The sequence below is a fragment of the Corvus kubaryi genome, unplaced genomic scaffold (genome assembly GCF_017639235.1).
Source record: "Corvus kubaryi isolate FWS band 111438036 unplaced genomic scaffold, C.kubaryi_AGA036_p1.0 132, whole genome shotgun sequence".
Taxonomy (NCBI): domain Eukaryota; kingdom Metazoa; phylum Chordata; class Aves; order Passeriformes; family Corvidae; genus Corvus; species Corvus kubaryi.
The window spans coordinates 9,755,178-9,773,007 of record NW_024580666.1 but is presented as its reverse complement, the minus strand read 5'-3'; the positions used below and the strand labels follow the sequence as shown (position 1 = coordinate 9,773,007).

General features: G+C 36.2%; 1 protein-coding gene across 2 annotated transcripts in view; it reads right to left on the bottom strand.

Moving 5' to 3' along the window:
• CDH7 (cadherin 7) overlaps nucleotides 1–17,830 on the bottom strand; it is a 93,846-nt gene that overhangs the window by 47,434 nt on the left and 28,582 nt on the right. For both annotated transcript variants that reach the window (XM_042032223.1, XM_042032212.1), the window contains exon 3: nucleotides 4,980–5,274. In XM_042032223.1, the coding sequence (XP_041888157.1) occupies nucleotides 4,980–5,274 (295 nt within the window). The remainder of the gene's footprint in view (nucleotides 1–4,979; nucleotides 5,275–17,830) is intronic.

The window sequence follows — 17,830 nt, the reverse complement described above, 5'->3', positions numbered from 1 at the left end:
GGGAAAGATCTGAAACCCCTGCTATTGTCATTATTTCTTTACTAATTGCACACAAAAAATACTGAGCTTCTGAAGTCCCATGCTAAAAGGGAGATTTCTGTACAACTTTTTTTAAGAATATGGAAGATAACACAAGGTATTCTAACTATGTGAAAAGTCCTATGTGTAGGAAATCTGTTCCAAGGAAACATAATGTACAGAAAGATCTGTATTTGAGGATTTCCAGAGATTTTTCCAGAAGAAGCAGATTGCTCTTGAAGAACAGGTATTCCTTCAGAGTATGATAATTGCCGCGTATTGCTGTCCTAATCTTTCTGCAATGGATTGATGTCAAATTAAAATATGTAACTCCTTTTAAAAAAAACCCCAAAACATAAACCTGTTGGGATACTCATGGATAGCAAATAAATCTAAAGGGTGAGGAAAAATGGTTAGTTGCATCATAGCTCCAAGTACATCATCTTAGCAGAATTTGTGTTCCTGCACTGAAACTAAGTCTTCCTTGTATTCCTAAAAGCTCTGCCTTACCTTCTGATACAGACAGTCAGCTGTCATACAAGCATCCAAGATTAGGACTTACAGGTGACATGGACAATCAACAAATGGTACCACACCTTTACTCCATCCAACAAAATGAGTGTTCCAATAAATCCTGTTTAGTCGCCATTGTTCAGAGCCCGGGAGCACAAGTGCAGACAGGACACCGACCCTACCCCAAACTTTCATTAGTGACTTTATATAAACTGCAGCTTCACAACTACAACTTGAAATATTTCTTCCAGTTTGTGTATTTGATATGGGTTGAAAAAATAAATATGGGTTATTTATTTAAAAAATATCTTTCTCTTTTAGATATGGATTCATCTACAATTATTTTTCTCTACAGTCATGTCTTTTTAACAAAGTTTGGATATCAGTTCATTTAAAAGAATTCTTCAGGTAGGAATTTCATATACTTTTTCAGCAATTGTAGCAAGTACTGAGAAAAAATCTGTGCTGCTTATCAAAGTGTTCCACGTATTTCTTTTTTTGGTAGTAGTTAGTAACAGCCTTAATTCTGTGTGATTGGCACAGATTTCTGGTTTTATTTTCCAGAAAGTTTAAGATAATTTTTAGCATAATCTTTAATATATATTGGTAGAGATTACAAAATTACAGTAATCTTAGAACTTGACCTATTTATACTGATATTAATGTAAAAGGATGGGAGGATCTTTGCAGAGAAGACCTTGAATTTAGAATGTTATTTGTACTTAAATTTACCCAGGTCAAGACTCAACAATGTTCCTGACATGCTGTAGAGATTAACCTTTTCTGTGATAGGAAGAGAAAAAGTTAAACTGGTTGCTGAAATTTATTTTGATTTTATTTTGAAGGGATCCATTTTGAATCTCCCAGGGTATTGTTTTAGAAACCTCTACAGATTTTTAGAAAGCTTGCTCGTAACTTGCAGTATATTTTACCCAAATTCTGAAATAATGTTTTATGAGAAATGATTCTGTGACTTGTTTTAATATTGGTGAGATCATTCAAAAGAAAACTGGTTTCTAAAACCAGATTAATGTAACAGATGCCTGATTTTGAAACTGCACAAACTCGTATCAGTTGAATTTCAACCAAATTAACAAATTAAAAATAGAGCTTTAAGGCAGTCAGTTATTAAAATTATTAATTGACATCAGTTAACAATGGGTACTATGTCTAACACACAAAACAAATCCATGATGGCATCACATTTCTACATGGTGTCAGCTGCTCTGAAAAACGTTAAAACACCTTTGCTATCAAGTTGTCCATAATTCCTGCTTAATCCTTATGAGCAAAAATCCAGACTAGTTCTGCTCAGAACCATCTGGTATTTCTGTGCTTCTGCCACTGGCCCTTACCCACAGCAATGCCTCCACAGCCTTTCCCCTCCAGGAGTGTGAAGGGGGAGAGTCAGAAGCCTCTTCACCTTCTCCCTCCCCTCCCACAGCCTCGTTATGTTGCCTTCACTTGGGGACAAAACTCAAGACTGGTCCCAGCTAAGCAGCAAGGTCAGATAAAGGGAAGCAGAGGTGGCTTGTGCCTGGAGAGGGACACTTCCCCTTCATTCAGGTTCTCAAAACCGACTACACACTGTATCAAAGATTTAAGCATGATACAATGCTTTTGCTTTCTTTTCTTTGTTATAGAATCCAGATATTTCTATCCATCTCAACCAGGGGTAATAAACATGGCAAGAGAGATATTTGTTGTGGTGGGTAACAACCAAAGCTGTTGATATGGCTAGAGATCAGAGAAGATTAAAAAACCAATACTGTGTTGGGCATTGGAATTCTCATTCCCACTCCCTTGGCTATGACTCAAACAGACCAGTATGTTTTTATTTGAAATATAATTCTACTCAATTTTTTAAGTACCAGACATACTTTAAAAAAATATGACAAAAACAAACCCTTATGATTTTCAGATAAGCCATATCTTTGGGGGTTTTGCCATGAATAGATTTACAAGCCATCAAGATATTTACCCTGTTCAGGATAATCAATATAATTGGGCCTGACCCAAATATAATTTGAACCTGACCCGAAGTCATTTCAAATAAAAGAAGAGATTGACCTCAATTAGCCTTAGATAATGTCCAAAAATATTTGTCAAATAAAATACAGAACCATTATACTTGCATAACCAGCCTGTAGGTTAAAGGTTATAGTTTTTCTAGCCTTATAGTTAATTTGGATTTATAATCCTATGATCTCTTTCATTTCTTTTAATATCCAATTAAAAATCCTTGTCATGGATATAATTTTAAACAAAATAGGAGAGAGATACTTTGTATCTCCTTAATATTTCATGGAAGCTCCAGGTGATTAATTAAAAATTATGTTATATGAATAAAGTATGAATTGCTGTAACTATGTAAGACAAAGTGCGACAAAGTGTGACAAAGGAATTTCATGGTAATCCTTAACTCTGTAACAATGCAGTAGGTGTGTGATACTCATCATGAAGACATTTAAAATGTGCAGTTTCAGGAAGTTCATTAATCTGAAACCACCCTTAGTTGACACAAACCTCAGAGAGTGCACAAGTCTCAGTTAATAATTTTGCATAATACTTCACCTGATTTGAAAATACATTTGGTGTTGTATGGTCCATATGGGAGAGAATTTCTTTTACTCATTCATGATGTAAAGATTCAACACAATATGCAAAAGCAGCTAATTTTGAAAAACAGTCCTTGTATTCTCCACTGCACACATTGCACTCCCCATAGATTGATTTCCAATATATTTTTGGAACAAATGGAGCAGAGGTAGGAGTAGAGGCATGGATTTGTAAGTGTAGGTAAACCTCAGATATCTGTAGTAGTTGTCTGTACATCAATATGCCAGTGCAAGAAAAGACAGAGGTAATAAATGCAAAAGAGAAATATGGAGACAATTTCTTTTCAGTTCATAGGCAAAAGTGAAAAAAACCCCTCATAGTTGCTGCAAGCTACATCTTACTTAAATAATCTTATTCTAAAACAAAAGGGCAACTTAATTTAAAAAAATATATATTTTAACACAACGTATTTTTTGAAGTGGATGATTTAGGTTTTATAGTCTTAGATTATCTGTTGTCTAGATTTTTTCAAAGTTTGGAAGTAATACATTCTCAGCAATGTATCACAACTTCATCTCCTTCCTGTTACTCCACAAAAGCTGTGGTGTCTGTCTTTCTTCCAAGGCTAATATTGCCTCCTCAGTCATCCACATAGTGCTTGAGTGACAATAAGCAAATGCCAAGTATCAATGAGAAATAGTGTCTATGCCCACTGCTTAGTAAAATAAATGTATAGAAAATGCATTAGCAATGTTTTTACTTATCTTCTATTGACTCCTAAGCTGAGTTTCAACTATATAAGCAATGCTTACTACTCATTGCTGCAGGGCACTTAGGTAGGGAAGATTCTTTTTCTCTCTCTAGCTCCAGTTTAGATGCATTGTTTAACATTCAAAAACACAGGAAATCATATTGAGGAAACTATAGCAAATTTTATGTGCAGTCTTACTCTAAGAGTACCACATTTTAATATGGTTTAAAATCAGTCAAGCAAAGGTAATATTTATTTCAATGACCAGAGAACTCTCTCAAGCTGAAGTGAGCCTTCCCATATACATATTTCTAGTAAATTAAATTAAGTTCTTGTGCTTTTTTTTTTTTTGTTTGCATTTATAATTTCATCTTAGATAACATTTACCAAAACATCTCTGGGCAAAGTCTTAATTTGGTCTGAAAGAGTCAGCTATCAAAGGAACAGAGGCACCTGACAATGGATGAGCATTTTGTCTCTTTAAAATGAGGAGATAGTGGATTCGATTTTGAAATTCTTCCCTAATTCAAACTCAGGAAAAATAAGCATTTCTTCATTTCCAACAAAGGGTCTGAAGCCTCTAAAATCCATTCTTCTCTGATTCCACTAGAACTTTGAGCTATGTCAAATTGTATCCCAGTTCCTGCTGCTTGCATATATTCCACAGAAAATGGGATTTCAGTGTTTGAAAAAATATCCAATAAACTATTACTAAAATGTGCAAAAGTTAGAAACAAAAATATGCTATTCACTAGCAGAAAATTTGAAGAGTTTTTTGTGAACAGACGCTATCTGAATGAAATTATAAATTACCACCTCTGAGTACCATAACATAGGTGTGAAACTTATTACTGTTAATGGGAATTATAAAACAAAGCCTCTGGGCACTGGAATGAGAAATACACCATGAAATGGTTATCTGAATTCTTGCATAGCTATTTGAGTTTCACAACATTTTTGAAAGGGTAAATATTTAATCTAGCATGTTATTTCCAGTTAAGTCTTGAAATATCTAACTGTTGCAGGTGCCTCATAGATAATTAAGTAGCTTAGTGTGAAACAGTAAAAAATAATGAAACTTTTAAAAAGGCAATAGGAACAAATTTCCCACAACACCCACAGTGTATTTTTCACTTACCCACAGGAGACATCTCAGGAACTCCAGCAGTGTAGGGACCATCCAGAAATTTTGGCTCATTGTCATTGATGTCCTGAATCTTAATGACGAACTCAGACTCTGGCTCCACGGGTTTATTAGTCAGCCTATCTAGTGCTTGTGCTCGGAGCGTGTAGTAGGCCTGCTCTTCTCGATCCAGCCTCTTTGTAGCATGAATATCCCCCGTGTTCTCATCAATAATGAAAATGGAACTCGCCCCTTCGCCTGACAAGATGTATTTGATGGAACCATCGCCTTTATCAACATCAGAGTGAAGCTGGTGAAAAATTGATGAGAGATGAGATTAACTTACAAGAGAGTCAGTGGCATGGAGATATGTAAAAATAATTCCTATGTTGAGCAGGAGTATATGAAATTTTATTGTTCCTGGAAAGATAAGCTGAATGTTTATCACACACAGCATGTGAGGGACCATTCAAATCTGTAAACTTGCTCCTTTAAGCAAGAAAACTTCATTCTTTCCTGCAAACAATCTCACTCTTCTCATGCTAGATTTTTACATAGGCAAACACATGTACCCATATGATCATAACCGTCACTTTATTCCTACCTGAATTTAACTACATTGTTCACTTCACCTTATCATCCTACTCCTGAAGGGTGAGACTTCAAACAAATGTCAGGATAAACTTAATATCAGTGTGCATTTGCTCCTGTGTGTATTCACATATTTTCTCAGTGTTTACCGTGGAGAGAAGTAAAACAGTCAAATGTTCCTCATGAGGGAAGGTAGCAAGGCAGATACTGATCTCTTCACTCTCATGACTAGCGACAGCATTCAAGAGAATGCCATGAAGCTGAGTCAGGGGATGTTTAGGTTGGATATCAGGAAAGTTTTTCACCCAGAGGGTGGTTGGGCACTGGAACAGGCTCCCCAGGGAAGTGGTCACAGCACCAAGATTGACAGAGCTCAAGAAGCATTTAGACGAAGCTCTCAGGCACTCTTGGGGTTTCCTGTGCAGGGCCAGGGGTTGGATGTGATTATCCTGATGGGTCCCTTCCAGCTCAGCATATCCTATGATTCTACAAAATGAGGTAAAATGTACTGGTTGATAAATTGCTCAGTACTATCTGATGGACCTGTAACTTCAATTCTTCACTTCCATATCTTGCTTTCCATTATCTAATTCCAGAAAAATTCCGACTCTGAGAAAGATCAAGGTGTCCTGGCAATTTTGGAAGTACACAGCACTGAAAGCCAGGGCCAGTTTCCCTGGGACTACTTGTAGCAGGCACACAAGAAACATACTTTGGTAGGTCCAAATGTGTCTTCCATTAGAATGGCAAGATAGATTTACAGAAAAAAAGTTTTTTCCTTGCCACTCAAGCTATTTTAACTTACAGAGCAAGATTCCACATGTTTTCTAGCTCTTTTATGTCCTTCGAGTATCATATTCCTGTTACAGAACACAAACACCCCTTACATACTTCTCAAACTTGTATCAAGAATGTAATTGATATGGATATCATGTTATAGTAACACATACATGTAATATATTTAATACTGTACAAGTGGGAAGAGTATCAGTAAAATTTAAAGTACTTTCTTGTTTGTTAAAAGTGGATTCATACTTGTAAATAGCTGAAGACAATGTTAAATATGCTTGGATTTTTCTATCTCATATCTTCTTTGTAGCTGTCCTAACTCCATGTCATCCCGAGTTTGGAGGTAAGTCCACTGCCATCAATATCATCACAATTTCCATCACTAACTGCTTTTTCTCTCTGTTAGAAGTATCACTGTGACAGTATTCACTTCCAGAATACATGCAGAAAATTGTTATCTTGGGCATAACTTAGCACAGCTGCAAAATCTTTTCCCATTTCAGTAGGGAAGTATTCATGCTCAGTTTTGAATTTCTCAGCTGGATAAAAGGCTGCCTATTTCTTACACATTATTTCACTTACACTGTTTGGATATCTCATACTTATGCAATTACAGTGCACTCCTCTCTTTTAAGACAGAAATGGCATCTGGAGCTTTGGGCTGGATTAGAAAAACAGAACTAGGGTATCTAAATCAGATTAGCTAAATTATTTCAAATTATTTCAAAATACGGTTTATCCTTATTCTGCTGCTACCTAAATCCAGAGACACCTAAACAAGCCTGAGATTTCTTTGGTGGAGTTCCCTGAATATTTAAAGCTGTACTTCTCTGCATACTCAGGCATAAACAACGCTGACACTGTGCGCAGGTAAAAATGTATCTCACATTTGGGCTCGTTCAAGATCCACAGCACTGCGTATTCCTCAGTCCCAATAGCTGGGCTTTATGAAACCAACCATACCTCTGTTTAACTCACACATCTGGCAGCTGGGACTCTCAATGCTTTGTCAAACTTGACTAGAAGAAGTATCCATCTTCCCTACAGAGGAGCAGTTGACTGTGCAAGTAATAATCTGTTTAACTTGTCCTTGATTTTGTTTCATGTTTTTTTTCTTTCCGCTTTTCTTTCTCTAATACCTACTTCAGGGTGCATAAGTCTCCTGTGTGCCACAGAGGCACTGTGTGGGTTTCTCTAGATAGCCAGAATCCTATAGTCTAGACTGAAATGCTGAACACCACTACACGAGAACTGAGGTTATGGGATACAGAGATTCCATGCCTTCGTCTTTCTTAAGTGATTCTGTTTTCTCCATAGCTCATATTCCAGCTGGTCTTTCTGTGGTGGCTGAGACTCTCACATTCTCCCTGTAAAGGCTGTTCCACCTCTTCTGGCACACTTAAGGACGTGCTGGGTGAGAGAAAAGCAGAGGACACTACCACACTGAGCAGTTCATCGGGCAGAGCAGTTTTCTGAATGTTAGAGATTTACAAGTAGATCTCTTCAAGCAGAGGAAGGAAGTTTTCCATATCTCAATTGCTGAGAGCAGCAGAGCACTGCCCATGGAGGATGGAGCTGAGCCCATCAGCACATACAGTGGTCTCAAGCTGCAGGGCTGCACAGCCTACCTTTCACCTTGTATCCACATCCAGCCCTATCCTGAGTAACTAACCAGCACTGTTTTGAGAAAAAAGTAGACCTTCAGGGAAGAGGCCAGTAAATCCTTGAAGATGCACTGAACAAGGCTTTCACATCGCAGGGAAAGAAGAAATTCTGTAACTTCAGCATTTCCCATTTGCTCATTCAGTGGCTTGCTGATTAACAACACATTGTTCTTTAAGGAGTTCCACTCCGAGGTCCATAAATCTCCTCATGGATTACACTACAGTGGCTGGTGACCTGCAGTGAAATGCTGAACAGAAGCTACTTTTTGGAACGATGCCTTGGTAAGAAAACTGCTACTGCATGGATTAGTAAAGTGATTAGTGAGGACCTTTGTTATTCCAAGGTTAAGGCTCTGGAACTGCAAACTTCTTTGTATCTTTTATTAAAACTTTGTTCTACTAAGCATTTAAAAACTGTTCTGGCCCATGCTCAAATTAGTAATGCATCATTCTCTACCTACTTAACCCCAGGAAGGTGATATAGCTCAATATTTAGTTTATCTTTGGCACTATAGAACAATCAATTCAGTGGGAAGCACTCTAAAGAGCTTTTTGAACATTTTCATATGCATTTTAGAGGAGATCTGAGAAAACTTAAAAGTACAGTACAAGAGAACAATGCAAAAAAAAAGTACCTTGCTGAAAATATTGAGAAGTTTGGTACAGTTTTCATGTCACCTCTGTTCCAGTTTCACACAATATAATTCTTCCATACAGTGATCTTCAAAATCTTCAAAATCATTAATGAAGTGGCATCAATGCTTTGCAACTATGAACAAAATTTTTGAATGTCCTGTACCATATTCACAGCTCTGCCACTACCAAACATGACTGCAAGCTGCCTGTGCTTCCAGCTATTTAATTTAACATCATAGGAAGTGAGAAGTACAATTTTCCATATAATGTTGGCTTTGGAAAACACTTTGCGCATTTTTTTTCGTTGTCGGGCTTTCTTGTTTGGTTTTGTTGTTGTTTTGGGGGGTTTTTTGCCCCCTTTTTAATAGAAGAAATGCATTAAGTAATAAGACCTGAGATATTTATTTGTTCTTGTTATTAATTTGGCAACAATTATATAGAATTACATTAGTCCTCAGGACAGTTGTACTTTACAGGAAGGTTCCAGAAAGCATCTATGATAGTACCATCTGCTAGCTAGTGTTTCACTCCTCCCACTTTCTACAGGGCCATTCATGTAGGAGACAGAACTGCAGCTCTGTCTGTAGTTGCCCATGGGGACTATGACTTTAGAAGTAGAGAAGATCAAGGCAAAGTTAGTCTCAAATTCTTGTTTCAAGAGACATGGAGGATTCAAGGATTCACTGGGTAAATCTCATCTCATTCCATTCTGAGTCATTCCAGGCAATTTTTCCTTCTGAATCAGTTTGCCACAGATACTGTAAATAAAAACCTGTGTTTTCAGAAAGAGGAATGATGGAGACAGTTTTATGTTTCCAATTACTTTCATCCATTGTCACCTCCACATGATGGTGACCTCCATGATGGTGACTCTCCCATTTCCTTGGCTATCAATTAGGCTTGTTTAAAGTATAAGATTCATGATCCAGTTCTTATATACTGACCCTATAGCTTTTTTGTTACATTCCACATACATTTAACATGAAGATTCTGAGAGTTCTGGATTTGGGTAATCCCTGCATGTACAAGAGTACACAAGAACAGGAAAGCGAAGCAACAATCCTCTAGAGAGATGATGCTTTTTTTACCAGGAGGATAACTTTTGATGTGCTAGGAAAATTAGCAGACAGTAAACAGATCTAACAATAAAAGCTACATAAGCCTTGTTGAGGCAGAGGGACAATGTACATAAGAAGTGCACTTTTTTTTGTTTTTTAGAAGATAATTTATTGAGTGGCCTCTGTTGACTGTGAACTCAACCTAAAAAAGAGGACACTTAATCTTTTTAGGCTTTCAGTTTGAGAAAATACCTGTTTGTATATATGTAAGAGAAGGAAGCAATCAGCTTCACTAAATAGCAAAGGTGTTATTACCCTAACTCTTCTAATAAACCCAATTTTTTTCTCATATTTTTTTGGCCCTACAGCAAAATAGGTTAATCTAGGGTCTCCCCTAACTCATTTATGTCTATGTGGACCTTTAGGGTGGTGATTATCTAGGGAAACCTAAATAAAACATTTCTAAATTCCCAATACTCAATAGTTTCTGGATATTGCCTATTTGTACCTTAAGATCTGTACAACCAAAGATGACATCATTTTGTATCACTTACCATTAAAGTATGCTAACATGGTATTCCAATAGAGAAGGACACTTATTTTTCTCAGTAAGGAGAGATACTGCACTGCATTAATAAAAGCATTTAGAGTATTAAAAGCAAATTATCTGGCCACTACTGATCTCTTATATGTCTGAATGGGAGGTTTGGTCTTTTTCTGATTTTCAGTTCAGGCTCCTTTAAAGCAGGCACAGTGTTCACATGCCTCTCTTCTCTGATTTCTCTTTCTTAAAGACCTATCTTTGCTTTTGTTTCTCCCTATGCCAGCATAGTTAATGATTCATTGCAGAGTTTATAGACTATTGGTGAAGAAGCAAATTGAAGGGAGAACATGAGGAGCTGATGGTTTTTTGATACCAGCAGGATCACAGAAGTAATGGAGAGAAAGCGATGTACAGGGAAAACATTAGATGCTTCAATACAATCTAGCTTCATAGCTCCCTGAGCCCATAGGAAATGTGCCCTCCTTTGCAGAACAACTGAAAAGTTTTCTCAAGGAGCAGTTGCTTTGTCTGCATCCCTTCCTTTCTCTCTACAAAAGTAACTAGAAAGGGAGAAGAGGAATGAAAACTGCCTCCTCCTCACGCCCTGTGCAGGCATCCATAGTTATTGGTGATATGGAACCTTTATTCCTGCCTCCTTACAAAAAGCAAGGAGGCACTAAGAATCAAAAACAACCACAAAAAAAGAAAAAAATAACTCCAAGCCAGAAGCAATCTTCTTGTCCATTTTATAACTACAATTTACTATCACAAAACAACTGAGAACAGATTGTGGGAAGAAGACACTCTTTTCCTTCATGCCACCTTCTCCCTCTCCTACTTTCTGGGAAGACTTAAGAAGTGTATATAAAGATTAAACATGCAATTTATAAAAGATTAAAGAAAGCTGGTGATTTGAAGCAAAAATGCAGTTTGGCCATTTCTATTAAATTTTGGTTGTCAAAACAGCCAGGTTCTTAACATTACTATTCTTGGATTTTCTTGGAGTCAATATTTACTATGGTACTGTGGTTGCACATACAAAGTTTTGAAATCCCCTTTCTTCTTAGATTATCACTGTATGTGTTTTGTGATGACTCAAAAAGTACTAGAGATTTATAGGGGTTTTTTCTTCTTTTTTTTTTCACATTTTTTATTTTTAAACAACTACATTTCTCAACTATCAGGATAACTAAGTGTTCAGTGCTGATGATTTGAAACAATTTCAATGCAAATAATAACTAATATTTAAAATTCAACATAGACAAAGGAGTTAAAATTTCAGTAAAATCTAATGTGCACACATCCCACATTTCTGCAATGTCTAAGGGTTTCACAAACACATTAGCTACTAATAGGATCATTGTTTTCAGAGGGAGCCATGAAATTATCATTCTTGTAAACTGAAACCATATTTCAGTATCAACAGCCAAAGACATCTTTTTAAATTTATCTTTCAGTCTCATTACAGAAGTCATGTGGGAAAGAAAAAGATTCCTCAACATTTTATTGATGTCAGCAAAGGCTTGTGATTCATATAATTGACTTCATACCCAGGCACCAGTGAAAGTATTATCAGCAGGTAATGATTTTCTTATAAAAGTCTATTCTCCAAGAAATGTTGAGAAAGTGATAAAGGAGCTCCTGAAGGGCTTTTGTTTGCTTTTGGTTTTATTAATTTATGTAAAACTATAGTACAGGCCTAGGCTCAGAAGAAATAGACTGGTCTACATTCTGCGCTTTCAGAATAACAGGTAATACCAAGGACAAGAGATCAAGTCAATATAAACGGCCAAGACTTTTAATTAGAGTTTGAACAGAAGGAATATGCTTGTAATGCTGCCAGAGTTTCCTTGTCTCAGCAGTGTTGTCAGTATAGTAGGGAACCAGCACAGACAAGTGTGTCACCGTGGGCACAATTTGCCATGTTGACGTACTGGCAGTTTCATGTACTGTTTTGTTGCCTTCAGACTTGCTCTTTGTCAGGCAAGTGCAGAGATAGTCATGTGGGAATACAACAAGGTCTCATGCTGCAGACCACAGTATAACCACGTTATATTTACCTAACACAAGCAGTTGGTGAGCAGGGTTACTAAAAAGCAGGGTTACTAAAAATGCAGCCAGCCTAGACAAGACTTCTCTTCTGTGCTGATTTAAAATATCCAAAACAGTTTCTGGAGTGCTCAGAGCTGACCAAAGACCTAAGAGCTTCTGAGACAATTGAGGTCCAGGACATTTCAGAGATCTCTTCACATTCAGCACTGACCTTACAGGCTGCCTGAACTCAGACTGCCTCTGAATCATATTTTGTTTTGACACAGGTAATACTAGAGCCCTACGAATGACCACAAGGCAGATATATATCTGCCCAGGATCACCGCAAATGCGATGAGGTAATCAGAAGTTACCTATCAAATGAGCACATTTCACATTCAAGGTAAACCAACGCACATCCCTTTGGGAGTATCAGTTGTCATGCCACAGATTGTCCTTAATAATCCTCCTGCAGTCAAATGTATGACATTTGGTGTAATTTGAACCTCCAAGACCTTCATATTCAACAGCATAAAGCCAGTGAGAATAAAGCTCCATCTACAATCAAGGTATTCAGGCATTATTAAGAAAGCATAGGATGAGGTAAAATAAATAATTTTTTTTTTTTAACAGAGAAGAGAAGAAAAACATTAAAAAAAAAAAGTTAGTAAAAATATTAACAAACCAAAAGCCAAAGTGAATGAGAACATGGATAGCTCTGAAGTGCAAGAATAGTACTTGAGAGTAATGTTGTATAACTTTATCAGCCTGTTTTTTTCATACTATGCTTAATGCAACAGGAATTTAAAAAGATGATTACCTGAATCTGGTCAAGTGTCATTTTACTGAGGGTGTGTAATACTACTACTCCAAGTGTACCAAAAAAAAACCAACCTACTCTGGAGGTGAAAAAAAAAAAAAAGACATTGCAATTTAAATTGCCATTGATTTTAAAGTCCTGAAACCAGAGGAGCAAACAAAATAAACATGACTAATGGGCAGGGAGAGTAGCATAACTGTCAGCTTACTTTGAATGAACTAGGCATTTTTCTTTAAAAAAATCCCAAACAATCCTTTTCTTCCCCTGTTAATGCAGTTTTTGAACTCCTTCTTTTCTGTTAAAGAATGCATGTTTCTGCACCTAAAAAATTAAAATAGTAAGAATCTTTATTATTTACTTATTCTCTCCCATCACCAAACTTGGAATAAGAAGTTAGGTCTTACTATTCACTCTTTCCTCAGTGTTGTTTCCCCAATAAAATGCAAAGAAATATTGGTGGAAGAGTTTAGTGAAAGCCTTTATGCAGCCCTTATACTTTTGAGTGGTGCATCAGTGCTTCAGAAGGATAATAACCTTATCACCTCAGCCACATGAAGTGAAGTGAATATTTAATTTTGCCAACCTTTTGAAAATGGGGGTTAAACAGGAAAGAGAACAGTGAAACTTTTTTATTTCCTTGACGGTTATTATTCAAACAAAATTCAAATTAGAAGTACTAAAATTCTAAAACTTTCACTTCATAATATTCCAGTTAGTATCTAAGTAAGCCCTCAAGGCTTCTAGGTTGAAGACAAAGTTCAGATGAAAAGTTCCTCTAGGAATAACTGATACTGTCTTCTAAAGGCTAGTGAGTTGAATAATTAATAAGAAATACTGAAAACTTGGTGCGATAAAAGCATCCATGCCACATTTTGATGATCTTTTTTCCCTTTTAATAATACTTAATATTGTCTGTAGTGTTCTCTCTTCCTGTTTACTTATATAATGTAGCTCTTTATAGAGACAGTGATTTTATACATGCATATAGATTTAAGTGCACACATACATGTGTGCGCGCACACACACACACGTGTACCCTTCCTTTTCTGTCCTCTTCTTTTCCAGTCTCTGCAGCTGCTTTACTCACAAATCTGTGCCTTCTCCACTCCCCAGTTTTAACAAGAACACAAAATGCCCTGTGGCGACAGGGAATTGTGCAGCCAGCCCATTAAGTTTACTGCAGCTATAGGAGGAACTCAGAAGCAGCTGCTGCTGTGGATGGAGCTGAGTGGGCATATGTAGCTGGCTGAGTATTCTTGAGGAGTTTTAATGGGCCATCATCATGACATGTCACTCTCCAAAATGACTATTTGTCACTCACTCTCTTAAAAAGACAGTTTGGCAGCTTTGGGAGGTAAAAACCATCTGTACACTGTGCCTCATCATGTACTAATTGCGTAATATTTATGGGGGGTGGGGGGACAGCAATACTGTATTGTAGCACCACCAAGAGCCTATAGACAATATAACATGTTCATAACAGGAACTGGAAAAAAAGAGACCTGCTTCCCCCCCAGGCACAGACTTCAAACTTTTCAGAAATCAGCTTCCTAGAATGGAAACAGACCACACTCTTTGCAAACACACACATTGGAATCCTTATAGAGCTTTTCAATATTCAGCTTTGCGTGGGGTTTTTCGGTTGTTTTTTGGGGTTTTTTTTGGTGGTGGTGTGGTTTGTTTTTTTCCCCACACTACTGTCAGTCTATCAGTGTCTATTACTTAGAGTACTCATTCTGAGTATCTCAGTAACAAAATAGCATCGACAAACCAAGCCATAGAACAGATTTTCCATCTGACTTTTTATACAAAAACTGCTTGTTTTTACTCAAATAGATTTCATTTTTGATTAAAGAAGCCAGTGACTCAAACTCCATTTATAGAAGTTCAAAAAACAATTAAATCATGTGAAAATACCACTGCAGTGAAACTCTATTTACAAATTCCTGAATGTTTATTCTTACTAGCTCTATTTTGGGTCTTACTTCTTCTCCAGGAAAGGGCCTAAGTTCCCTTCCAGACATGCCAACAGCATTTCACATGATCCATATCTATTCATAATGCACCATACAACTTGGCATTATATACTAAACCAACGTATTTGCTGGTCCAGTGGCTTGATTTATTTTGTTGCCAAGAATCACTGAAGCTGTAAGACAAAATTCTCTTAAAGACACTACACTCTATTTCAGCAGCACAATAAACTTGTGTTAAGGATGCTTTCTCCCTGCATTCCCCACATATGGCTTCTACAAAAGTGTTCAGGCTTAAAAAATGTAGCATGGCAAACAAACACACCTCAGACCCCAGCATACTTCATAGAAGAATATCTCTGAGCTAGCAGATGTCCACGAGCTTGAAAAGTTTATGTATGTGTAGCAGCTCACAGAAACAGAACCTTCAAGAAACTTCACTCATTCTTCTTCTCAAATTACTTCATCATTACACACGAAACAATCTCTGCTTGCACAATATTAACACACATACAATAAAGAACTGTTCCTTGAGCATGTATTTTTCTTGAATGAAACACATACACAGATGTGCAAATATATATATCTATAGTAATATGATTTTTTCTTCTTATACCACTGTATATACTTCTATTAATTGTTATTTCAGTATAGCTAGTTTATTTTTTAGTTAGTTATTATGACCAGACAATGCATGAATGCACTATCCCTTTTATCACAGAAAGAAGGGAAAGAGGGTAAATGAAACAAGGAAAGCAGTAACAGAATTTATATACCTTCAATAATGAAAAATTAATGCTTTTACTTTTTTATCTGTTCTTGAAAACAGAAATAAGAAATTAGAATACAAATACGGTGATTGGAAAGTTGTTTCTCCCATAATGCTTTTTCTACTCAGCCATAATAATTTGGGCCTAGGATTTCAACCATGGAAAATGAGAGCACATTAGAGGATCTATTTTTTCATCTCTAACTCTGTAATCTATAGAATTGTCTGTAACAGCACTGCACAGGAAAAATAATCATGCACATTTCTTGTTTGACTACCATATCAATAATACCAAATTTACGAACAAAAATGAATTTGGTATTAAAGTATTTTCTGATATAAGATACATACTTATATTGAATGTATTTGTTTTAGATTGGAAATTATACCTTTCATATTGTCTCTTCTTTGTCAAACTACTGATCTATAGTTTAGAGTGATTATCCTCTTTCTGCTTCAACTATCCAAAATAGCTTTCAGCATTGCTTGGCTGATAATGATTTTTCTCATAGGAACCTGCTTCCAAAGAACATTAGTACCAAGGAATAGACACCCAGAGGGTGTAGAGCTTTTTTCGTATGTTTTTGTTTTAGTTTTATGTTGTATCAATTCCTCACATTTAATTTGCTTTTGAAAGTTTACTGCTACCAGAGATCAAGTCATAATCTTACCTTGTGTGTTAGTGGGAAGTGCTGAAACCTGACAGACTGGAAGACAATGGTAAAATACTTAACTGTAAAGCAGTGTTAGTAATTAGGGTTATGTGTTCATAGAAGCTTATAAAGTACTGGACTACAGAAGAGAGCGTGATCTGATCATTTTAATGATTAAAGATTTGCAATACAGAAAAAATGCAGTTAACTGGGTCCACATACTCACTAACCTATTATTTCCTGAAAACAATAATGGACTTGTTAATTAATATTTACAAAAATGTCGGAACAAAACAGAATTCACATGTTGTTCTAAATACTAATTTTAATTTTTAACAAAAATGATAATACAGATGTCAGGATAACAGTGTTATTGTGTTTTGCTTCTTAAAAACTAAATTACTATTGTCTTTGTCTATAAAATTCTATATGTTTTAAAAAATGCAATACTTGATGCTGATTTTCGTGAAAGATATATAGCAAACTTTAAATTTTCCACATGAAAAAATTGGTTATATGTTATAAAATGTTTCACACCACTCAGGTATTTCCCAAAGCATTTTCAAAAATCTAATCCCATAAGTCTTCTCACCAAGATCAGTGAGACTACTCCTATACCTAAAGTGCAAAATAAGGATTTTGATACAATGCCCACATCAGACATAACTAGTACCTCAGAAGGCATGTGGTGGAGAAAGTCACAACTGCCCAGAGCTGACAGTGAGTCATGGAAATAAGTCAAGAACAGAGAATTTGAACACAAAATTTTACTATAGCATTTTGAAATGAGTAATTTATTTCATATGAAAAGGGCAGCAATGAATATCTATAGTAAAGCATTATAGTTTCATTGCTACTATGACCAAATAAAGTGGAGTATTAGATACCTTCCTGTAGACATTTATCTTGTGTCTTAAAACGAGTTCAGGTAAAAAAGAGCAAAAGAATCCCTTGGTTAATTTATTAACATAAAACACAGGTTAGTGTTGCTAGTGTGTTTACATTTCATTTAGAATCTCTTAGAGTCTGGGCTTGATCAAACACCCTAACATTTCTGTAGTGCTTTCCCTTAACTACTATGACCCCTTTCTAACACTGCAGTAAAGGTAAAAGTAAAGTTAAAACACTGAATGACAAATAACACACCCTTTTTTTCAGTAGACTATAGGACAATTTTTATTTTCTTTCCCCTACTATTATATATTTCACTGAAGGTAGTTTATCATATTGATTTTTACCCAAAAGTGTTTCTCAAGTCCATCCATCCACCCATATATATCGGCTAGTTAATCCACAGCCCATTGTTCAAAATTCACTTCAAAACCTAGGGAAATTTGA